Source organism: Antechinus flavipes, chromosome 2 (assembly GCF_016432865.1).
Source record: "Antechinus flavipes isolate AdamAnt ecotype Samford, QLD, Australia chromosome 2, AdamAnt_v2, whole genome shotgun sequence".
NCBI lineage: Eukaryota > Metazoa > Chordata > Mammalia > Dasyuromorphia > Dasyuridae > Antechinus > Antechinus flavipes.
The window spans coordinates 489614235-489640160 of record NC_067399.1 but is presented as its reverse complement, the minus strand read 5'-3'; the positions used below and the strand labels follow the sequence as shown (position 1 = coordinate 489640160).

At 33.4% G+C, this 25926-nt stretch overlaps 1 protein-coding gene across 2 annotated transcripts in view; it reads right to left on the bottom strand.

Annotated features, from left to right (window-relative positions):
* Positions 1-25926, bottom strand: part of RBL2 (RB transcriptional corepressor like 2) — a 41062-nt gene that overhangs the window by 11374 nt on the left and 3762 nt on the right. For both annotated transcript variants that reach the window (XM_051979847.1, XM_051979846.1), the window contains exons 2-13: positions 24329-24459; positions 22625-22825; positions 18058-18122; positions 15319-15447; positions 12050-12210; positions 11906-11970; positions 10815-11001; positions 6116-6282; positions 4334-4443; positions 3572-3675; positions 1653-1790; positions 577-741 (exon numbers count right to left, since the gene is read on the bottom strand). In XM_051979847.1, the coding sequence (XP_051835807.1) occupies positions 577-741; positions 1653-1790; positions 3572-3675; positions 4334-4443; positions 6116-6282; positions 10815-11001; positions 11906-11970; positions 12050-12210; positions 15319-15447; positions 18058-18122; positions 22625-22825; positions 24329-24459 (1623 nt within the window). The remainder of the gene's footprint in view (positions 1-576; positions 742-1652; positions 1791-3571; positions 3676-4333; positions 4444-6115; positions 6283-10814; positions 11002-11905; positions 11971-12049; positions 12211-15318; positions 15448-18057; positions 18123-22624; positions 22826-24328; positions 24460-25926) is intronic.

The window sequence follows — 25926 nt, the reverse complement described above, 5'->3', positions numbered from 1 at the left end:
TTATTTACATAGGATGCACAAATGCAATGACAAGAAATAAGAAAATAAACAAGTTGATGGTTTATCCAGTTGTTACTTATGAGATTTGTATGCTATCTCAACTGCCTTTTACAATCCTATTGCTGAGTAACTTCTAAGACTCAAAATACCTGCCACCTTAGGTTCAGACACTGATCAATACAAGGGAAAGTTGATGAGTTTAAGAATATCTTCCAAAAGATTTTATATCAGATCTCAACAAAAATACCTGCAACTTTCTCGAAACATAGTAGTAATGTATATATTATACGCAAAAAATATTAGTGAGAATAAAATTTTCCTCACAAACTTATGTTAGCACTAAAATTTAAATTTACATTCATTTATGTTTGGAGATCTGGGTTTTATTATTTAATTCTATCACAGGTATATTCTCTAAACTTACAGCACTCATAAATCCTTTTTGAAACAGAATATATCAATGCAATAATTTAATAAGATGGAAATATCTTCCTATCTCCTGAAAAATGGAACTGTGCTTTTAACATTACATCTTTTCTTATTAAAAAAAAAAATCCCACAACAAAATTTTCAAACCTCTTCACAGGTAGGTACTTTATTTTCGTTATCTCTAATTCTGTCCCAAAGTGGAGACTCTGGTTTCCAGGCCATGTGGTCTAGGATCTGTTCTTCAATATGATTGAGGTGTTTCACCACTTCTCTACAAAGGCCATCTTCTGCTCTAATAAACACTTCTATCACCTGTCATAGAGAAAGAGACCCTACTTCATTTAGGTTGCAAAACAAATTATTCATGACATTTCAGTTACATAATAATAAAATTAAGAACAAAATTTGTGTTTTATCCATGCCCAGACAAAAACTGAGTTAATTAAAACCATGAAAGAAGCAACTAACATATTTATAATTTCATTTGTAGTTATCTGGTGCCACAATGTTCAAGAAAAATTTTGCTTTTTGTTCTGAAACACATCTACATTTCTTATCTTCAATTTTAACAAAAAAGAAAATGGACGGCTGTCCTGACATAACAGGGCAGAAATGCTTATTTCTTTTGTCCTCTAAGTTCAACATATTTATGAGTCCAAGTTTTTTATTTGCATGAAGGGAATAGCAACTAAATTAAATGATTTCCCTAAACTTTTTTCCCAATGAAAAGCTGTGAATATAGTTCTGTAATAAAACTATTTTATTTCTTTTTTGCTCCTTCTGTTGGAGATCTAGAAATCATTAAGTACCTAATAGGAGGAGAAATGTATAGAAAAATATTAACATGTAAGTAGGTGATTTGAGGGAGGTGTGGTGTGGTTTAGTGACTAGAGTGCCAAACCCTAGGCAGGAAGATTCATCTCCCTGAGTTCAAGTCTAATCTCAGAAATTTACTAGTTATGTGATCCTGGGCAAGTCATTTAATAAACCTTGTTTGCCTCTCAGTTTCTCATCTCTAAGATGAGCATAAGAAGAAAATGACAAAGTACTTCAGTATTTTTGCCAAGAAAACCACAAATGGGGTCGTAAAGAGTCAAACACACATGACTGAAATAACAAAAGATGACTTAATAGGAAGATAAATTAAATTGGGTTGCTTCCTTTTGAAGAAATATATTGATTAATCTTCCATCAAATAATAAGTATTGAGTATTAAAAAATACCTTATAAAAATGATAAAGTGGCACATCAAAGATTTCTGCAATAAAAGGGAAATTCCCTGGAGGCTTGTAAGAGAAAGTGATGACCTCAAGACAACAGGCTAAGAGTGATCTGTGGAAAGCATCCTGTTCCAGTATACCCTGAAAAATAAAGTCATTAAGATAAAAGATACATTAGACTATTACGAAGAGATAGCATTTTCACAGTGAAGTAAAAATAATGAAGGTATCAATCAATCTTTTCCTGTTTATTTAAAAGAATGAGAATCTATTTTTTCCAAGAAAGCTGTCAGAGTCAGCTTCTACTACAGTCATTTTTAGAAACAAAGATATTAGAGATAAACTTATGGACAAGGAAGATATTTGTCTTCTAATAAAGTTATTCTCTAATGCTTTATTGTGATATAGAGGTTATTTTGAATATATACTATGCCAGCAGAGCATAAGTACTAGCATGTCTTACCAAACTGAAAGGACTATAAATAAAAGCACAATGATGAATTGTTTGTATAGGTGTGTAGTCAAAAGATTGGCTTGGCTAAGTTACAAGAGTTTGTTACCATAAAAACTGGCCACCCCAGAAAATCATTTTTTTAAACCAAGGTAACTTGGTTTAAATGGTTTTTAGATGGTTATCGAGTCACTTTCCTCTGCACAAATTCTGATTCTGTTTTTATGATTTTCCACTAACATAATATCCATTATCTCTCTCATTAGGGAGAATACCAATATCAGTGAAATCTTGGATCCTTAAACTATAAATGAATTTATATAATTTAATCTCTTTAGAAAAGAAAAATATTAATATATAGTATCTAGGAATTGGATAGCAACCACCCCTACTTTATTTTTAAAATTTAGAAAACAAAATGTTAATTCTTTTGTTTAGTACCATGCCAACTTATTAACTCATGTTCTAAAAAGTAAACTTTAGAATTAGAATTTAGAATGAGAATATAATTTTTGGACAAAACAGCTTAGGAAAAATCCTCATGATGGCCACTAATTTGCTATGCTTATTTAAATATAAATAAACAGCTTGCTAGTATAATTTATTCAATATTTTACTGTGTATTGAAGAGGATGGAACTCTTAAAAAGATTCTTTTATTTTTAAAGAGTCTTTGATGTTTAATTCACTACTTTCTATATTTCTTAAATGAAAATCTCACAAGTCCATTAATTATTCAAATAAACTTAACTAAATCTGGAAAATATGAAATTGTCCTCACTCAAAAGAGTTTTAAAATTATGGTTTCCTAATAGCCATGTTGGAAAATCTTTAAACTATATCCAAATAGATAAGAGATTTGTGTGGGACTGAAGCGATGATGATGGTAAATTCTAGACAATGAGTATCCTTTAGCTTCTCCTGCATGTTATGGTAGGCCAATTTCTTTATAGTGATCTTAGATCATACTGAGTAGGGCTAGTAAATCTCATTATAAGAAATTCTTCCATTTGAGCCCTAAAAAGGGCATCTTTAATAGCTGCAGTAAAACAGATATCCTTTTAATCTTCATTTGTTTCATTACTCACAATGTGCCAGTCTTTTGTAGCAAAGGTGAGAGATATCATAGGGACAGCCTTAATCCTGCCCTGATTGCTGCAAAACATAAAAAGACCTACAGAATGGTACCCAGAACATTGGGCAAATCCTTTAAGAAGGATGTATGAGGAGAGATAAGAACTGCATAAGATGAGAAACCATAGACAGACTGGTATGCAGAGAAAGTATCCTTGTGGATGAGATCAAAGGTACACTGTGATTTGTGTGAAAGTTAAGCTAAAGCCAATATCGCATGTTTCCCCCATGCCCAGTTAAATGTCATTAAGTTTTTCTTGTATTATTTTTAGACAACAATGAATGTCTTAATGTAATTATATTTGACTGTTTGGCTCTACCTTAGTTATTTTACTTACAGATAAATCTATGTCTCCCAGTCTTTTCTGTTCCTGATCAATGACTGATTCCAGTACCTTATAGTAAAGTATTTCTGCATAACGAAAATGTTTGCTGGCAATTTCTACAGGAAAAAAAAAAACACACACACACCCAAAAACACCTAAATCACATATACAGAAATTGTTTAGGTCCACAAAAGTCAAAATCAAAAAAAATTACAGACCTCAGATATGTCATAACTTTTTAGTGTTTTAACCAATTATAAATCTCTTGAATATGCTTGGTAATATTAGTCTTATACAGTAATAAAATGGAATTTATTTTAATGAGAAACTTTAGACCACATAAGTCAACCAAGATTACAAGGTCTGTGTTTGTTAAATTGAAATCTTCTTTGCAGGTGACAAAGAAGAGGAGATTATTTTTTAATAAGACATATTATAATCTACCAATCCTTGCATATCATTCTAACATAAAACCACTACATCTAATATCCTTTATGTTAAACAATTGCTATTCTACCACTTAATTTCCTTTTTCCAAAATATTACAAAGGAATGGTGAAGATTAAACGCTGACATTTATTCTAAGAAAGGCCTGCCATTTGGATAACAGAGAAACCAGGCCAGCTAAAAGCAGATACTATATTCCATCTGACAGTGTGAATTAAATGTTATTGTGTCACCAATCTCTCACCCATATTTCCGACTCTTCAAAAAAGGGCCACATTTAAGTCAACTTCAAAAAATAGTGCAACATACCTTGATGCTAAACCATACCTTTAGCACAACTGCTAAAATCACCATCTGTCTGGGAATGCTGACAATATATTTCATACATTTCTTTCAATCTGTTGGCAATAGATTGAGTGGGATCCCTGGTACATGCCCTAGAAAAGAATGAAAATAAGATCTAACAAATATTTGGCTAGTCACAAAAACATAGACTGATCAAAGTTCTGTTTTTTGCTAATACACATTTAAAGTAATATGAAAAACCTTGCACAAAAACTACAAAGTAACCTACATCATGTCTAAGTTAGACATAAAAGCTGCAGAAAAGCAATCAAGTAGTTGTAACCTCTGTTATGGACTAATGAAACTTCCCAATGAAACACATATCACTTGGGATCAGGCTGAAGTCATAGATTTTGAGTTAGAAAGGGTATTAGAAATTATATAATTTCAACTCCTTCATGTTCCAGAGGTGGGCAGGACAGTCAGAGATTACATCATTTTTCTACCAAGGCCAGGATTTGACCTTAGGTTTTCTGGCTCTATGTTCCAAACTCTTTCTATTGTAATGTGCAATCTCTTGCCATGTTCATCTCTTTTTATCCTTTCCCTCCTTTACTTCTCCAATTTTCCTCTTCTTTTTTTTAGTCTTCTGCCTATCTTTGCCTATGATCACTATTGGTATCCATGGGTGGTGCTTAATCCCGATGATAACAATCTCATGTAATTGGTGGGTATTATTGAATAACATGCCACCCCTTCCCCCACTCCTCCCGAGATTCTTACCAATAAGATGCCTCCTGAAAAACTGGAATGAGTTTCTTACATTGACTTATATTGTAGCATCATGGAATTTTGGAATTGGACAGGAGCTTAACTATCATTTAGTTTTGCTTTAGAGAAGTAGAAACTCAGCTCTAGAAAATGAAATGGCTTGTCCAAGATGACAGAATTAGTGGCAAAGCTGGAGTTAAAACTTAGGTCTTGGGACTCCAACTTCTAATCCAGTTCTCATTCCTGTATTCCACACTACACTGGTCCCTGCAATAAGGCAGTATACGCATGTACATATGTATACACAAATACACTATATGTATGTATTTAACAAATTTGTTAAAATATGTATTATTCACAAAGTGTTGTGCTAGGTACATAATAATATAATTATTGCTACTCTTCTCCTGAATCTTATACATGAGACTTAACACTTCCACCTTATATATTAACCACTCTTAACATGAAATTATCCCTAAAATATCTTGCCCTGATGGACTCCCTTCTCTTTAGAACTCCCTTACTACTTGTATTATATAATATAGCATTCAATTACATACTATTCTATTCTATCAACTCAGTTGTTTTGGTCTTATCTTTTCAATAATATAGGTTCCTATTTATACTTCTGTACCTCCCAAAGTAGGGCAGCTAGGTGGTGCAGAGGAGTGTTGGGCCTTGCAGTCAGAAAGACTCATTTTTGTGAGTTCAAGTATGTCTTCAGATACTTAGTTGCTGTATGACCCTGGGCAAGTCAGTTAACCTTATTTGTCTCAATTTCCTCATCTGTAAAATGAGGGGGGAAAGGAAATGGCAAAGCACTTTATTATCTTTGCCAAGAAAGCCTTAAAAAGGATCACAAAGAGTTAGACACAATTGAAAATGATTAAACAAGAACAAACCTATCAAAGTGATTGGTAGTGCAGAGTAAATGCTTAATAAATACTTTTGCATTGATCAAAGAAAGAAAATTACACTATTTTCCTGGTTACTTTATGAATATATTAGAAATTTTTCATTTATAATGGCCCAGTAACTATGACTCAAACTAACCTTAGAACTTGTTCTAATTTCTCACTTGGTGAATTTTTGAGGCCTGCCAGCATGGTGTGAAGACGACTCAAGCTGTGAGTAGCTATAGAAACAGGGGTCACATAAGGGTTGTTCTCCTTAATGTATCTGCGGCCAGTAAGTGGAGTTGAAATCCTAAATGCTTTAGACTAAAAGAAAATGAAAATCAAATGAAAAATATTATTTCAGGTCAGAATAAAAACAAAACATCACTTTGCACAATTGGGAACAGTAGGCCAAGGAAATCTCAGATGAGGCTTTAATAAACATTACATGTGCCTTTTTATTTATAAACAATTCTAAGAGGAATTATCATCTGTATAAATGTGACTTTGGTCTGCTTTTCACCTAAACCAGGACATCTCCTGAAAAATCAAGCCAAAACTAAGTCCAAAAGACAAAAATGAATTTTTAAGAACATTAATAATCTTGAAAACACTATGCTCACTTCTGAAAACCAAAATTTTAAGACTTATTTTATTTGCTTTAAGAATGCCTCAAAGATTTCTCTCCCCCCCAAAAAAAAAGAAAAAAGAAAAGAAAAGGAAAAGGACCTATTTGTACAAGGGTATTTATACCATCTATCTTTGTAGCAGCTAAAAATTAGAAACCAAGGAGATCCCAAACAACTGGAGAATGGCTGAATGAATTGTGCTATATGATAGTAACGAGTACTATTGTGCTATAAGAAATGATAAGCAGGATAATTTCAGAAAAACCTGTAAAGACTTATATGCATTGATATAAAGTGAAATGAGCAGAACCAGAAAATTCTACATTCTACACAGTAACAGCACTACTATATGAGGAACAACTATAAATTACTCCGCTATTTTCAGCAATACAATGATCAAGACAATCCCAAAGGAGACAAATGGTGAAAAATACTATTTGCTTTCAAAGAAGAAACTGAAGGAGTCTGTACAGACCTAAGTATATAATCAATCATTTTTTCTTTTTTCCTTTCTTTCTTGTTCAAGTTTTCTTCCACAAAATGATTACTATAGATATATGTTTTACATAATTGCACATGTATAACCTGTATTAAATTGTTTACCATCTCAGAGAGGGACAGGGGAAGGAAGTAGGGAGAGAATCAAGAATTCATTTTTTTTTTAAAATAAAGAGTATTAAAAATTGTTTTTACATGTAATTGGGGGAAAATATTACCTTAAAAAAAAAAAGAAAAGAAAAGAAAGAAAGCCTCAGAAGCTCCAAATAGTATGCCAAAATCTGACGCCCAAATAAAATCAGTGACTCGGCAAAATCTAACCTGATCTATAAAATCTGCTATAAAGAGAAGGGGAAAAAAAACACTGAATGAATGTTGGCTAAAAAAGGTAATTCAATGGAAATTACTTTTTTTCCCCAGAAATCTCTTCTGTCCTTAAGTAATCTGTTGTTTATCTACTGTTGTTAAACAATCCTATTTTATCTCAGTTTTTCAATGAAGTTAAATTCTTTTAAAATTCAAAGAAATAAAAGTAGACAAATCTTCATTGAAATAAAGGACATTGCATACCCTTTGATCCAGCAGTGTTTCTACTGGGCTTATATCCCAAAGAGATAGTAAAGAAGGGAAAGGGACCTGTATGTGCCAAAATGTTTGTGGCAGCCCTGTTTGTAGTGGCTAGAAGCTGGAAAATGAATGGATGCCCATCAATTGGAGAATGGTTGAGTAAATTGTGGTATATGAATGTTATGGAATATTATTGTTCTGTAAGAAATGACCAGCAGGATGAATACAGAGAGGACTGGTGAGACTTACATGAACTAATGCTAAGTGAAATGAGCAGAATCAGGAGATCATTATATACCTCAACAACGATACTGTATGAGGATGTATTCTGATGGAAGCGGATCTCTTCGATAAAGAGAGCTAATTCAGTTTCAATTGATCAAGGATGGACAGAAGCAGCTATACCCAAAGAAAGAACATTGGAAAATGAATATAAACTGTTTGCATTTTTGGTTTTCTTCCCGGGTTATTTATATCTTCTGAATCCAACTCTTCCTTGCAACAAGAGAACTGTTCGGTTCTGCACACACATATTGTATTTAGGATATACTGTAACCTATTTAACATGTATAGGACTGCTTGCTATCTGGGGGAGGGGGTGGAGAGAGGGAGGGGAAAAATCGGAACAGAAGTGAGTGCAAGGGAGAATGTTGTAAAAAATTACCCTGGCATGGGTTCTGTCAATAAAAAGTTATTAAAAAAAAAAAAAAGAAATAAAGGACATTAGTTTATGGTGTCAATGGAGCATTTCCGAAAAGGATTTAAATTTGTGTCAAAGTTTATAAGCATAAAAATAAATTTTTAATAGAAACATTCTTTCTAATAATTCAGAAATCAAGGGTATAAATGTAAGTTGTCTTATTTTCCAATTTTTAGTATCAAGTGAGGATTATATAAAACAGAAAGGTACATTCTCTTGTGGAAGATGTCCTGCAAAGAAAAGTAATTTCCAACAGATAATGAAGTACTCTAGATGTTCATCTTTGAAAATGAGACTTTTTGCTTAACTGCTTTAAAATCAAGAATTTTTGCAGGACCTCCACAATGGGATTTCTTATCATTCAAAAAAAAAGTGGCCTAACAAACTATTCAGGAAAGAAAAAGGATGACAAATATTCATTTGTCTAGACCAGGTGGCATGAAGAGAGAGCAACAGGCTGGGCACAGAGAAGGTGGGTTCCATTGGGGAACCTGCTCTATAGTTTCAATGACCCCTGACACAAAAACTCATCTTTTAAACTCTAATATTCTATAATTATGAACCAGAGAATGTTCTTTAATTTCTAATTAAAATGGTTAAAGTTTTTGATAAACTTAGGACAAAAGAAAGGTGCATAGCAGGTCTAAATATGCTGCTATATGTGAGATAAGAGGCTCAAAGATCTGGAAAGGGCCTCAAAGGTCATCTAGTTCAGCAATTTCAAGCCTAAAATTGCACAAGCAGATATACTGAGAATTGATTCTAGGTCTGATTTTAAATGCAGCATTACTTTCCTTTGTATCACTGTGAACTTATATATATGACATACAAGAAGTAGCACAAAAGGTTTGACTAAGGAAATTTATGATTGAATAGAATGGAAAAACAAAAAAGAGCAAAGGATAATAAATGGCAAAAGCTAAGTGCTGCATTGGGAAGCAAGTGTTGCATTTAGGAAAAAAGTTTCCTATACAATGTATATATTTTCTATGAAGGGCCCATGAAGAAAACACAGATAAAAATCAACATGAGAAAACATGGATGCTAAGATTTGCATTGATGAAAGGGTAATATCCACATCATAGATTCCTTGGAACATTACAGTGTATTTTCTTATGTATTAAATGAACTTTATCATTTTAGAAACAGCTCATAAAAAAATCTGATCACATATTCACAGGATAAATTATCTTAAGTTTCATAGTATTCAGCAAATAGCTATTAATAAATTGAGAAGAAATAAAACGATTATGTGTTTTGTGGGGTTATTAAAAACAAAGCTATGAACAAGCAAAGCCAATGATTATTTTGCTCCAAAAAAATTTACGTTATAAATCTAGGGGGGAAAACCAATTTGATCCAAAATAATTCTGACCAAGAATTTCACTCCCTAGAGGCAAAGTCAAATGTGACTTCTGACATATATGGGTGCTTGTTGAGAACTCATCTATTCATTTCAGATTATAGTGTCAGACCATAAAAGAGAGGTGGCCAAATAATTCCACTGGTTAACAATGATTCAGGAAAGAACTCTTAAGTGTAATAATGTATAGGACTTCCTGTTGATGATTCTCAAAAGTGATCTAGGGTATGCTGGTAGTAAAGCTTAATTTTTTTCCATACACCAACATCTTTATACTGAATTAGCTTCAAACAGCCCATATACATAATGTGTGTATATATATGTAGGTATATATTTTTTAAATGGCATGTTCAAATGTTTAAAACAGCAGTTTGTTTTTCTCATTTCACTAATGAAATATTAAAGTATTTCTGAGTCTGTTATTTTTAAAAGCTTGAGCCTGCTTATTCACAGGCATTCGCCCATGAAATTATCCATGCTGCCTTTGGCTACAATCTCTTTAGAACTCTCATATTCTTTTGTGCATAAAGCACCATGAAGGAAGTTGAAAATTACTCATTTTACTTCCAACATCCTGAGTGTCTGCTTCAATTAATACCACATGATTAATTTTCAAAAAAACACTAAAGCAAGATTTTATCACCATTGAAACACAGTTGAAAACTGCAATGTACAGTAAGAGGCTGAGAAAACTGCACAGACTTGTAAGCCTCTCTATACTATAATTCAGCCTCCCAAACCAATGTAGAAGTCAACCTTTCTTAAAGAGGCTAATTGCCATCAGAACTGTCTATTGAAATTAAGTGTGAAATGATGCTAGAATGTAATCTTGTTCATTGATTTGTTAAAGCAAGTGAAATAAATAAAAATCACTGTTTCTATGAAAACGGCTAAAAAGCTTTTTTTTTTCTTCCATTGTCACATACAAGTCACGTGTGTGTGTGTGTGTGTGGGAGGGGAGGGGAACAGCCTGCCTTCACTAAGACTTAAGCAACTATGAAGCCAGGCTAAGGGTAGAATAAGCCAACTGGTAAGTTCTGTTTTCTTTTGATTCAGACTTCCTCTAGAAGCACATTAGAGCGAGGCTTGCTTTACTGACCTTGTCAAAGTGCTGTTGCAAGCTGTACTTCACCTGCACCCTTTCAGCTGTCTCCAGGCCAGAGCCAGTATTTAGACACCTTGTGAGGGTTCCAATTTCCTCCTCTGCATCTTCTCCAAGAAAAATTCTTTCATCTAAATTTCCTACAGATAAAACATATTCCTCATAGGCCTTGTTGATGGCTTTGCTATTAAAGAGAAAGAAATAAAGCAAGTGAACAATCAGCAATGACCAACCTAATCCTGGAAAACAAATGAGGAAACATACTTGGCCTTCTTTCAATAGAGTACTAAGATACATTCTCTTTGTTAGTTGTTTTTTGCTTTATTTTTTTTTAGTTATAAGGGAGGGTTCCATGGAGGAGAAGGATATAGATTAGGAAGTAACCACTGTATTAAAAAATGTCAATACTTTTAAAAAGGGAGAGAGCATAATTTCAGAGAAGTGCTGTTTCAATGAATGCTTTTAGGTTTTCTAATCATTCTATTTTTTAACTATTAGAAGAACTGAAAATATAACCTTGTGTTTATAATTAGCTTCTTTTGAGAAGATTTCTAATGAGATCCTCATCAAGTTCCTATAATTGCTTTCCAAGAGCAGATTTTTCCATGTGGATGGATTTTTAACTCCTAACGATAATCTACCAGATCAAATGAAAAAAGTTTTAGAGAATGTCATTCAACATTGTTTTGTGGTATTCCTTTTTTACCACAAGATCAGATTTTGAGCTAGAAAGGACCTCAGATACCACCTAGCCCATCTGACTCATTGTATAGATAGGGAAACTGAAGCACAAGTAAAAGTATTTGAAGAACCCAAATACTCTGACTCCTGAGTCAAATGTTCTTTCCACTGTTCTATGCCAACTCCCCAAACTTTCTAGTAAACATTTAAAAAAGCATTTTAAGGAATTTAAGGAATAACAGGTAAAATTTCTATACCCATCTTAAATCAAATTTGAAACTAGACAAATTATTAACAAGTTGAATAGGCTTCTTTTGTCCATAAAAAATTATCTTTTTTTTTGGGGGGGGAGCAGTTTTAAAAATATAATTTTAAGTGTCCGGTTATTATATAATAAAAACACTCACATACTATCTCCAAAGTTTCCTGGATCCAGAAATCCAGTAAGGTTTTCTTCTCTTCCTTTCAGAAGCTATGAAGAAACAAACAAACAAAATTTAACACGTAAAATTTAGCTGTTTGGTAGAATGTCTTTTCTGTCTTTTACAAACCTTTTTTTCAAAAAGCTTTCTAATGTAAGGTTTCCAGAAATGTTCTTTTATTCCTTTTGCCTCTAAAACTAGGCCATCATGCAGGGCACAAAGTGGCTCAATGACACATGGTGGATCAGATGAAGGCTTGGAGTCCTTATTATGGAAATCTTCAGGCAGACCTACAAAATAGTCAGGAGCATACAGATCTCAGTTAATATTAAAGGCAATGTACTAAAAAAAAACATAAAAAGAAATATTGGCTAAAGATTCTAACATAGCAACAAGGTAAGAAAACATAGGTCTAATCTATTCTTTTCATTTTAATTATCTATCAAAAATACTCAAATGGTCTTTAATTTTGAAAAACTCTGTCATACATTTGGAAATAGCAAGAGAAAATTATAATTACTGCCATATGCAAATGAAGCTTAAAAAGGGCTAAATTATCAGAGTTTTATTTTATCCCCTGGTTTCAATATAACTGCTGAGTTATTAAGATAGAAGAAAATCTCATAGTATTACAAATCAAAATTAATACTCTGAAAGTTAATTATGGTGTTCACTGAATAAAAATTTCTCAATATCCACTTAGCTATTAATATTTATTCCACCAACTTACAAGCTTCTTTTTATCTTAGATCAGTGATAGAAAAATAAAAGAGGAAGGAAAAAAGGAGTAACGGGAGCAAGAGGAAACAACAGTAATGAGGCATAAAGGAAGTAGGGAGTGTGGAAGAAGAAAGAGAAAAGGGACAAAGAAAAAAAAAGACAAAAAAAGTCAGGAGGAACAAATAAAAGAGAAAAACCTAGGGGAAAAAGAAAATATAAGAATGAGTATGAAGTTTGGTTTGTGACCTCCCAAGTAATCACACCTGCCTTGGTGATATACTCACACCTGCCTAGCCTATGCATAGCTTGCTATATTTCCAGGTTGTACTTTTCCAGGCATTCTGGCCTGCTCAATCTGCACCCAGTTTGCAGTAATTTGTGTCATTCTGACCTGGCACAAACCCCCACTTCAGTCTGCTCATTGTCTGGCAGAGGCTAGGAAGCTTCGGGAGTAGAGATATTGAGATGTTATGGGAATGGCTCTGTAGTAATGATAAGCCACCTGCCCGGATAGGAGGAGAGACAGTTTGTCTGAGAATATTAAAGTTTCTCCTTGAATCCAACTTTCACATAGTCCCTTCATACACTGTGATTTATCTATTTTATGTTTTCATTTTGTGTTTCCTTAGCAACATTGTGGTTAGAAAGCATTTAAGGGTACAGTTAATGATAATAAAGGATTACACTCTAGTCTTTTCTTTTTACTACTTCACTTTGGAAGAACGGTGTCTTTTTGTCTTTCTCTCACTTTTCATGATCTTTGTGAGAGCCAGAACAGTTGGTCTGATTTCTGGCATTTTCACGGGTTGTGCATTCCACAGACTGGCACCTAACATGGGGCTTGCATTAAGGCACAATTAAGCATAATCAAGGGACAACTGAGGGATTTCCAGGAGCCCAAGACACACATACCAGTTCCACAGAGGTGAGCCCCAGAAGACGTTCGAATGTAGGAGCATCACTGCACGGGAAGGAGGGGATAAATATAATCTAAATTTTCTTTTCCTTTCATTTCTTTTCACTCATTAGTCAACACAATAGGGCAAACAGTAGTTAAGCCACCTTGCCAAAATATTTATGAAAAGGTTTTAAAAGCTTTGGTAAGAGAAAAGGGCCTCATCGTCACTTCAAAGCAACTCATGAAGTTTTTGGATCTAGTTCAGTAGGTTTCTCCTTCGTTCCCAGATGAAGGAACTTTACATTTGTCACAGTGGAAAGTTGTGGGAGAGCAATTAACAGAACACTACCAAAAGATAGGGCTGTTTAAGTTTCCTATTCATTGTTTTCAGCTGTATAATATTTTAAAATTGTGCATGGCTGATCCCACTTGTTTCTGAGAAGTTAAAACACCTCTTAGCTGAAATTCAGACAGATCCTGATAAAGTACCTCCCTTAGCCAAGACAGTTACAATTCAAACAGACTTTGATGGATCACCATCCTTACATGTTAAAGAAAAGCTTCTAGACCCTGTCCACAGAGAACAACCACAGTCTTCTGCTTCTGTCTCAGGGCAAGAGCAGCAGCTACTCTACAATAACTTTAACAGACCCACACAGGGGGAGATTCACTGTCAGCCGATTCTCTTTTTGAGAATTTCCCTAAATCCCCAAATCCTAACAATTTAGGATAGCCTGGGCAGGATTATGTTCTTTTGTCCCTGAGTATTCTTAAAGAGTTAAAGGCCACTTCCAAAGATTATGGGCCCACATCTGCTTATGTAAGGAGTCTTTTAGAGAAAGTTCAGCATTCTGTCTTGCCTCCACATGATTGCTGAACTCTGGCTCGAATCTGCCTAGATCCAGGGGGCTTTCTAGGTTGGTCCACAGTGTTTGGTGAGCAATGCAGACTTCAGGCAGTAAATAATCAAACCAACAACATTAATATCACCCAGGAACAGTTAGCAAGAGCAGGCCTATATGGTCAGTTAGGAAGACAATTGCATTATAACATGCAAGCATAGCAACATTTTCTATTTGTGCTTTAAGAGCTTGGCAAAAAATTCTACATTGGTTAACTTGGACAAGAAGCAAACTTTCTTGTAGCCAATTCTAACCACCAATTTTGGGGTCCATTAACCATGGAAGTTGAACATTTGTCTGGAGCATTCTAGACACTTACAAATTCATCATAATTCTACATATCATTCAAGGAAACAAAAACATTAAGTAAGAACTCCACAGATGCCCTGTTTCCTTCCTCACTTGTCTTAAGGTATCATTAAAGAACTTTATTGTATTTAATTGTAAACCTGAAGTCTGTCAAACACAAATAAAAACATTAATTCAGTATTTTATTAATTTAATCATGAAAAAGATTATTTAACTGTTTTATATTATAATCTCTTTTTGAGTTACAGATCTTAAATCTCTAAACTTAGAATATCTAGTAGAGGAGAAAGCATATTTGTGCATAAATCAGTTCTTCTCCCCACCTTTTCTAAAAGTGCTTCAGAGTTAGAGCTCATCATCATAGACTCCAAATTTCACATTATTTGTCAACGTAAAGAATTTCTCCACAAGTCTGATTCCCAATTATAAATAATTAAGGCACTTTAGTAACTATGGAATGAGGACTTTTTGAGACTTATGTGTGCTAATCATAGGAACATTGCTCTCTACAAACACAACTTACTTATAAGGCTGTATTGCCAGTTAGTCTCCCCCCTTAATATACCTACCTTTAAAATTAGGATTTAAAAGTTCTTTGCGATTAGAACATTGAAGGGCATTTCCATATACTAGATCCAAAGCACACAGCAAAAGGTGATAAGAATTGACCAAGTCATCACTGATCATGGGAAAATTACCTACAAAATTAGTCACAAAGTCAAATTTAAATAAATCTTGAGATACTCTTCCCATCACATACCTTGTTATAAAAAGGGTGCACTAATGTACTATATAGTTTATTTATTTTACAGATTACTATTTTAGAGTTGTAAATTGATTTCTTAAAAAACCTTTACTAAAAATACTTTTTATTCAAGAAATATTCAGTCAAATATTTATTAATTACCTATTGATTATCAAAGTTTTAACATTAATTTTTTCTGTAAGCTTTACATATTAAAAGATTAATCTTTAAGAGAAACTTTAGGAACTCTGTAGCTTACTACATTTCTATAATTAAAATTATATAAATCCACAATAGTATAAACTAAGTACTATACTAAGGAAAGTATGCAAAGAATGAAAAAAAAAAAATCAGTGCTTATTTATTTATTTATTTATTTTTGCCATAAATACATCACATATGTAAACCACCACAAAATGGGCAATATTTCATACTCTGGATGTATAAATGACTTTATATCTCAGTTAATTTGTAAGTGAAAATTATTATAAATTATTACAAACTCCTGCAAATTAACATATACTATATACAGGTAAAACTTTAGATTTTTAAACTCTAGAACTATTCAAATTGCAGCATACTAATACCCAAAATAAGTGTCATTTTATAAGAAAAAAAAACTTAACAGATATGTAATGATAAAGGACTATAAATGTTTAAGAAACATTAAAACTAGGTTTTATTTGGAATCTGAGTCTCTACCTATACTTAAAATAGGTAACTTTATAAACTTTACAACTTAGAACATCAATGATATGTTTTTAGGCTAAAAATTATATTTATATAAGTTTTCTAATCTTTCATCTTCTCTTTTTCATTTTAACAATATGGCTCTTGGACTAATTTTAAAATATTTAACTTAGAGGAAACTTAAAAGACATCTTACAAATTGTTTCTAAAAGGATCAAGATGATTCCTCAAGAATTTCACATACCTAGTTCTTCAAAAGGGGATAATGGGTTTCTTGTTCCTTATTTGTCTACTTACCTCATGTTCCCTCCCAGCCCCTCTAAAAAAGACAACCATTATCTTGGTATGAATTAAAGGAAAAAAATAACATTCCTCTTCTTTTAGTCAGAAAAGAGAACCAGAGTTATTAGCTAACATTTGCAGCATTATTACAAGAGTTAATCATGTAAGCAAATCTAAGCCATCTTATACCACTGAAAAGAGGTTAAAAATGAAAATCTGCTTGACTCTTTGAATGCAGATCAGGAAGTTGTACTCATTGGTTTTCAAGCTACAAAGCCTGATACAAAACAAGCCCAAACTTGTCACTGGGGCATGGTTGCCAAGATAAAGAAGCAGACTGTCACCACTCAAAGGAAACAAGTTCCAAACATAAAGAGCTTCAATGCTTCTAAAGGTCAAATCTAATTTAAACTTCTGGGCTGCCCAACTTCAAAATACATTGTACCCTCACCTATAAATCTTGACATTACAAATAGGTCTGACCTGGGAAACCATATTAAAAAGTATCCATATAATGATAACAAGTTAAATGGAAATTAATGTTAAGCATCAAGAAGAGCATTCCTACCATCCAATGAAATAATTCTAGAAAGCTGTATACCACATAGGATATCCCCCCACTGCAGCAGTGCTTTACTAGAACACATAGTCACACAGAACAAATTGAATGAGTTATAAGAATGGCTTAGTTTGATAACTCCTAGCAGCACACCTACCTCCAATCTTCCTTAAAATTCAAAGCTCTGCTATTAAGTAACTCACTATGTAAATATTTGTAAACTATTAACTATTGTCTCTAAGCCTTGGTTGTTTCATCTGTAAGATAAAAGGAATATACTAGATATCGGATAATACTAAGTTACATTTCAATCTAAAGTCTCTTTAGACTTTATTATTTTTAAGTTGTAACTGTATCAAGGCAACTCAGCAGCAAAGGAAGCTCAAACTATAACAAATAAGCTATGTAGAGCCCAGTACACTTTCCTTTCTAAAAGGGAAGGCTTCTGACAAACAATTTTTTCTTTTTAGAATTATAAAGTACTTAAAAATTCTGTGGAGATACACTTTATGAAAAGCAGACTTATGGCAGCTGGATTAAGTAAGAGAGTAGAAAACCAACTGTTTAAAGTTTAAGTGACATTCTAGCCTGAACAAGTTGTAACGAGTCTAAATTCAATCAGAATTGATAGACACCATCCTGAGTCTCCTTCATCCCCATAGAAGGAAAAAGTACACAGCTGAGTCTGTTCATTACTTACAAAGTGCATTTCCAGTGAACAACTCAATACCTTAGCTTTGAAAAATAACTCATACAGAAAAAGATACTCAATATCCTCCAAATACTAAAAAGATAGATTCAGTTAAAGATATTAAATGAAAAGAAATTTGAATATAGGAAATTCATGGAAACCATGGGAATGTTCATGAATTAGCAGTTATGAAAAGAAATTTGAAGTTTTTCAAAGTTAATCCTGATATATGGGTATTTCTACCTAAATCTAAAACATTCTGATGGTCCATTGAGTTTGTATGCTAATTAATCTGAATTATTAAGTAAAATCTTAACATCAAATTCTACTGGTTCTCTTACCTTTTGCATATACAAAGAGTACCCAACAAAACTGGAAAACTTCTGAGACTGTACATGGTTGCCGCCTTTGGGGGGAGAAAAACCAAGATAATTAGAAATGATCTCTTAGAGTGCCACAAATTAAAAATCAAAAACTCACAACTGAGGTCAACAGTCTTGGATTCTATTTTACATGGAAAGCTAGCAGGGATCTCAACTTTGATAGGAAATTCTGTTCCCTTCAGAATTAAAAGGAATATACAATAGCTGGGGAAATATATTTCAGAAAAAAATGCTGAAATGAAGGTGTTTAAAGGGCATAGAAAATAGAAATGAATAAGTGTTTTTTAAAATGACATCAATCAGACTATAAAGGAAATGTGAAGACCTAGATTCTTAAATCTGCCCTATTTCTTCTATAAAACTATTTTCCCATCCCAAACCACTCCAAATAAAAGTTAACCATCCCATTTCTGTCTGAGTTTTCCATGTCTCTAAATTCTATTTCCAAGCTTTTAATGTATATTCAATGTGCTTTTGGGAATGCCAACTGAGAAAAAGCACTCAGAAGAGAAGTTTTAGGATTTTTTTTAAAATGTATGGCTTCCTGATCAGGTATTTGTCAGACACACTTAGGCAAGTTAGCTGGCTCTTAAGGGCTTAATCTAAACCTGTGGAAGAAAAAGCCCTGCTTCAAGTATCAGCAGACTTGAATTTTAGTCCTAGCTCTGTCAATAGCTACTATATCCAAAAAACCTACCACACTTAATTCAAAGGGATACTTTAAAATTATACTTACTAAACCTGCAAATTTTATTTATTTGATTATTTATTCAGTTAACTCTAAAATTATTACTTTGCTACTTAAGACCCTCCACAATTTGGCCTAAACCTAGTTCATTATTTCCTTATCTCAATTCCTGCTAACCTGCCTTGCCCCCAACCTTAACTCCTACATTCTACTGGAATAACATTAAAGAAAGGAGAACCCAGGAGATGCTATGTAAGCTCAGTGGAGCTAAATTCTCAGAAAAGACACTAGTTAGAAAATTTAGTCTAGGGGATATTAACAAAAATGAGGTGCAGATTGAGTCTAATGCTCCATTTTCCACTTTGTACCAAGGCAGTAGATGTAAAGGGAAGACAGAACAGTAGATATGAAGGTACCTGAAAAGTTGAGGCAGACAAGAAGTAGGAGGGAGAGAGGTAGAGACAGAGGAGGGAGGTGAAAAATGACTCTCATATGGCAGAATTAGTACAAGAATCCCAAAGGTCAGAATTAAAGCAAAAGAAGTTTAACAATGGGAACAAGAATAAAATGAGCAGGTACAAGAAGTGATCAATGATTTAAATACATGCCAATCAAAATACCCTAAGATAGTGTGCCTTTCCATAGCTTGTACCTATATGCCATCTATTAAAAGGATACTGACTTCGAACAGACACATCTGAAGGAGTAAAAAAGGCCAGGGCCTAGAGGTGAAGCTTTTAGAGAAAGAATTAAATTCTTAGAAAAAAGTATAATAATCACTTTCTCTACTTCCCCATCTCTTACTTCCTTCTCAATTCTTGAAATCTGACATCATGAAGTTTGATCACTGGACTGAAATTCTTCTGCAACATTACCTATTAGCTCTTATGCTGATAACCTTTTCCAGTGCTCCTCTTCTTGACCCTTCAGTATCTGAGATGCTGTGGACCACTTATTTCTTCCTTTTTGGCTCTCATGACACTATTCTCCCCAGATCTCAGATCTTAGATCCCTTTACTGGATCATCCTCCAACTGCTGCCCTTTTAGCCTGCAGTGTCTTGTGGGCCCCTTTCTCTCCTTATATATGCTCTCCTTTGCTAATCCTGTCTGGTCCCATGGGTTCAAGTATTAACTGTATAATAACTCTCAAATCTATATACCCTGCCCCAATTTCTCTTTTGGAACTCCAGCATCTTATCCTCAGGTGCCTACTGAAAATCTCATCCTGAATTTCCCATTGATTTCTCAAACCAAAATGCACAAAGTATCACATTTCTCCCCACAAAAACTGTCCCTCTCTAAACTTCCCTAATTCCATTAAGGGCAGTCACTCAGATTTACAACATCAGAGAAATTCTTGACTTTTCTCTTTCCTCACCCCCTCCCATGTTCAATCAATTATAAAGTCTTGTTAATTCTATTTCCATATCATCTTGAATCTGTTCCCTTCTTTCCACTACCACAGCTACCACCCAAGTATAGGTCTCCATTACTCAGCACCTGTTTTACTATAACAGCTTCCTGTAGAGGGCTGAAACTATTGAATCAATGCACTGAGGTCAGGACTGCCCAGCACTTGAGGCTAACTACTGATTGGACAGTATTCTATGGGCATATACTTGGAAAATGGTCCTTTCCACTATCTGTACTGGCTCAATGATTACTGTATAGAGGATTGTAGGAGGGACTAGGGGGTGGAATAAGACGAGCCAAAATCACACTTTGATGGTAGATGAGGAAGAAGGTGGTTGCGGAGAATCTGCTTCCATCCTGTTCAATCCTACGTCTAAGACCAAAAATAAAGACTGAGGACGTTTGCTTATCCTGACTCCAGCTGATTCTGGGGTGTCCTGGGTACTAGCGTGGTCGTCACAGCTTCTTAATTAGCCTCCCATATTCTAGTTTTTCCCTCTCCAACTTAACTGGCACACAGCTACCAATATAATCTTCCCAAGGCACAGATCTGACCATGTTACTCTCTGCTCAAAAAAACTTTCAGGGAGCACCCCATGATCTATAGGAAAAAAATGAAAATTCCAGAGCCTAACTTTTGCAAATCTCCACAATGGTTTTGATTTTCTTAGGCTAACTTCACATTATTCCCTTTCACAAATTCTACATTCCATCAAATTGGCCCACTTTCTGTTCACATTTTGTGTGAACTTGACTCTAAATTTTCTGCCAGGGCTTCCCTACAACTCAAGAGGCTTTCCAAGTAGGGGAGATGAGTTGTGGGGGCCAGTAGAAAGCTACCTAGAGAAGTGGTAACTGAAAGACAGCTGGGGAACCTTCTCTTTGGGAACAATTTTGAAAGCATATGTTCAATCAACTAAGGAAGTTGAGATCAAAACCCGCTTGCTGACTACTCTTAAACCAGAGTACTATCTGTCGATCAGTGGATATCCATTGTCCTAAGGGAGAACTCTGATGAGGACCTGTGGGAATAGTGGGGGGAGCAATTGCAGATCTATCAAATGTCTGTGCAGATGGGAATCTATGTGGCTTGGACTGGAAGTAAATAACAAATATTCTCAATTTTATCAGTCACAGCAAAAATGTAAAGCTAAAGGTAGATAGATAATGTTTTAAGAATAAATGGCATCTCTTTGTAGTGGCCAGAAACTGGAAATTTGAGTGGATGCCCATCAATTGGAGAATGGCTGAATAAATTGTGGTATATGAATGTTATATAATATTATTGTTCTGTAAAAAATGACCAACAGGAGGATTTCAAAAAGGCCTGGAGAGACTTACATGAACTGATACTGAGTGAAATGAGCAGGACCAGGAGATCATCATATACTTCAACAACAATACTATATGATGATCAAGTCTGATGGACGTGGTCCTCTTTAACAATGAGATAAACCAAATCAGTTCTAATAGAGCAGTAATGAATTGAACCAGCTATACCCAGCAAAAGAACTCTGGGAAATGAGTATGAACCACCACATAGAATTCCCAATCCCTCTATTTTTGTCTGCCTGCATTTTTTATTAACTTCACAGGCTAATTGTACACTATTTCAAAGTCCGATTCTTTTTGTATAGCAAAATAATTATATGGATATGTATACATATATTGTATTTAACATATACTTTAACATATATAACATGTATTGGTCAATCTGCCATCTGGGGGAGGAAAGGGAAAAATTGGAACAAAAAGTTTTGCAATTGTCAATGCTGAAAAATTACCCATGCATATATCTTGTAAATAAAAAGTTATAATAAAAAAAAAAAAGATAAAAAAGAATAACTGGCATGCTTCTACAATAAAAAAAAATCACTGTTTATTTTGTTAGACTCAACTTAGCAGTGTCATGTTTAAGATGCTTTTAATCCTATTGAAAATCCTATACTGCCACTGCAACTAGTTTCTAAATATGTATTCAACTGCTTTGTCTTATTCTTTCCCATATGTTCAAAGACTCAGCTTTTTGCTTTAGAGACAGTAAATTAGATCCGATTAATGGCTAGGTAGCAATAGTAGAATTAACTTTTTTTTCTCTGTATAAAAAGACTTCCTAAATGCTAGTTGTAATCACAAGTAAATAACTTCCTCTGTAAGTCTAAATCTTTTCATCTGTAAACGGGAGTTAATTGTATTTATATTACTTATCTCACACAACAGTTTTGAAATATAAATGAGAAAATATACAAAAGTATTCTATGAACTGTGGAAGTATTTACAAACATAAAGATGATTATGACAAAACAGATGAGCATGACAGTATTGAAATTTAGGGGGAAAAAGTAATTTAAACTTTTAAAGACAATGAAATAAAGCTAATCCTCAGGATGGAAAACTTTTTCTTGGTTAACATAAAGTCCTACCGGTATTTTCGTCCTCTCTGTTGACAAGGTGGCTCCTCTTGAGAATATCGAAAAATGTCCTGAAAGATGGGTTCATATTTTTTAAAAATCACAGCAGATACTGTAAAGTTTCTCTCTAGTCTTTCAGTACGTTCTCTGAATCGTGAGGGTAGATTTGCCATATCTTCCCACTTCTTCATCTTGTTAAAAAATTCAATTAAACTGTTGTTTAAAAGAGAATTAAATTATTATAAATTAATTAACGTAAGTTTAAAAATGACTTCATTTATTATTCTATTTGAACATTGATACAGATCATGATACAAAAGGTACTTAATATCCATGAATTAATTCTAAATAGGCAGTCAGTTGCACATTTGTATTTGTCAATACAGAATTCTGACAGTGCTAACTAATGTATTCAGAATTTTAAAATCCTTACCCAGTGTACATACATAAATCTGGCTAAGTTAATCTCTAACTCAACTCTCTATTATAACAATTCCTTAATATATCTTGAAGAAAAATGACAATAATAATAAATTACCACAACAAATAACAAAAACCAACAATAATAACAACCCCAAAACCCAACAATAACAAATAAATAATAAAAAACAAATAATAATAACAAAGAAATAAAGAAACAAAAAACACTTTGGCTTACTGGTTTCAAAAGGAGAAACCAAAACCCCTCAAATTTAACAAAAAGAATGATGCAATATAGAATTTAGGTGTTTCTAACTAATATATAGAAAGTAAGGACAAAGGGATACTACAGCATATTAGGATAGATGACTTGCCTTGGCATCAAGACCTGGGTTCAAGTTTCGCCTTTGATATACATTAGCTTTGTGACCAGAAGCATATCTTACTTAACAAGCCAGTAGAAGAGATGGATGTATAAGATTGTAAGTTATAGAAGTGATATGCACCGATAAAGGAAGGAAGGTAATATTAGCTCACTATACTAATGAAATCATTGGTCCATACTTAAAAAGAAAGACAAACCTAAACAGTATTTTTTAAATCACCATCTATCTATAATTAACCAATTATAATTACTTTAATGATATACAAATAAAAACAGCAATTAATATTCATTCACATATGTATATTTATGCATATATTAGGCATACATAAATGCAAATATACATAACCATAAACAATGTACATCGTTATGTGAAGATTATCAAATATATTTCATTTCTAGGTTAGGGTTTCTCTTCCAGTTTCTCAAACTGCTACAAAGAATAACAAAGTATCATTCAATGTGATCATGTCTAATAGGATTTGAAAAAAACATTTGGCAATAATCTACAACAATCTATCTCTCACAATAATGATACATACAAATAATGTACTTCCTAATAAAACTGAAATATTGCAGACTAAATTATCTCTCTTTAATATTCTGTACTTTTGATAAAGAAATATTAATCTAAAAAAAGAGATTCTTAACTTTTTTGTGTGTCATAGGCCACTTTGAAAGTCAATAGAGTCTATGGATCCCTTCTCATAAAATTGTTTTAAAAGTAATTAAAGGAAAGTTAAATTTCAATAAGAGATCAGTGAAAACAAAGATGTAATTTTTTTTTTTAATCCAAGTTCACAGACCTCATGAAATCTATTCATGTATCCTAGATTAAGAACTCCTGACCTATCATTTTTATTCATAGGCTTTTATATAAATCAAACTCTATTCCTTAGAACTTTATAGATTACCTTTGCTCTGAACACCGCAAGATTCTGGTTAAGGAGACATAGTTCCCTTCTACTGTCCCTTTGCTTACAGTGGGAACAGATTTTCTGCAAGCCACATATAAGGCACATGCTAACCAATGTAGATCATTTCCCTGTAAAATAAAACATAATTAAATTGCAATTAACAAGTCAAATATAAAAAATTTCCAGTTGGAATTTAAATTGTAATCTTATTTAATATATAATCATTTTGCTCAGAATCACAAAATGTATATGAAGTCAAATTAAGTTTGAATTAAGTAGGATGCCTGATCCAATTCCCTAATTTTATAGATGAGAAAACAGGTTGAGAGAGAGCAAAAGATCTATACAAAGTCACACATGTGGCAGACCAGGATTTGTACCCAAGTTCTCTTAAGTATAAATGCAGGTATGTCATGCTACTTCCCAAAGACACTGATGGTTCCACTGACATTCCATTCAACATTCATGTTTAAGGGAAGAAAAATAGGGTTTAATTTCCAAAGCAACATGTGCCTTATTTAGTTATCATGTACTGTTCTCATAATGAAAAGTCTAAGTGGCTGGAATTCAAAGAAATCACTTTCCTAAGGAGACCTTCAGAGTTATCTTCAAAAACTGTAAGAATGACCTTCTCGCTGATAAGGGTTAACCTAAAAGATGCTGAAGCAAATTGTTTAGATAGCATTTAGAATTCTTTCTAATTAAAACAGAAGGGAAAGGACATCATAATCCTTTCTTCATACTTTACACTGAACACTAATCTAAAATGTCAGTGGCACACTCCTGTAATGTCACATTTCTGTAAAATCTTTTTTCTGCTATTTCTGATGCACAGAATCGCCAAATAAAATTAGTGATACACCAATTGATTCCCCCCATTTCAAAAAGCTAGGATAGATTAGTTGTGTGATTTTGACCAAATCAAGATCTTTATGCCTCAGTTCCCTCACCTGTGAAATGCAAAGACTGGAAAATATTTTTGCATAAATCCCCTTCCAATTCTATGACTCTTTGACTAACACTATCATCTTAAGAACTCAAAGAGACAGAAAATAAGCATGCTTATTAGAATAACAGATTCAACTTTAATATATTTAACATCTACTAGTCATCCTGCCATCTAGGGGAGGGGGTGGGGGGAAGGAGGGAAAAAATTGGAACAAAAGGTTTGACAATTGTCAATACTGTAAAATTACCCATACATATAACTTGTAAATAAAAAGCTATGAAAAAAAATAACAGATTCAATAATCAATAGATTAGGATGGGGATTCCTAGCTTTTTTTGTGTCATGAACACAAGCCTATGGACTCCTCAGAATCTGGAGTCTGTACAGACTTTGTATGAAATTAAATATACAGAATTACTAAGAAAATCAATTATACTGAAATAAAGTTCTCAAAATATTAAAAAAATGTCCATGGATTCTTAAGTTTTAAGCCCCACATTTAGGGAAAATAGGAATATATGCCAATTCAAGCAAGAAACAGCTGTTTTCCTCACTACTATAAGTTATATAATTTACATAAACTAACAGACTAAAGTGTAAAATTTTGTTCTAAACAAGATGAACTTTATTTTCCAATTTGAAATGT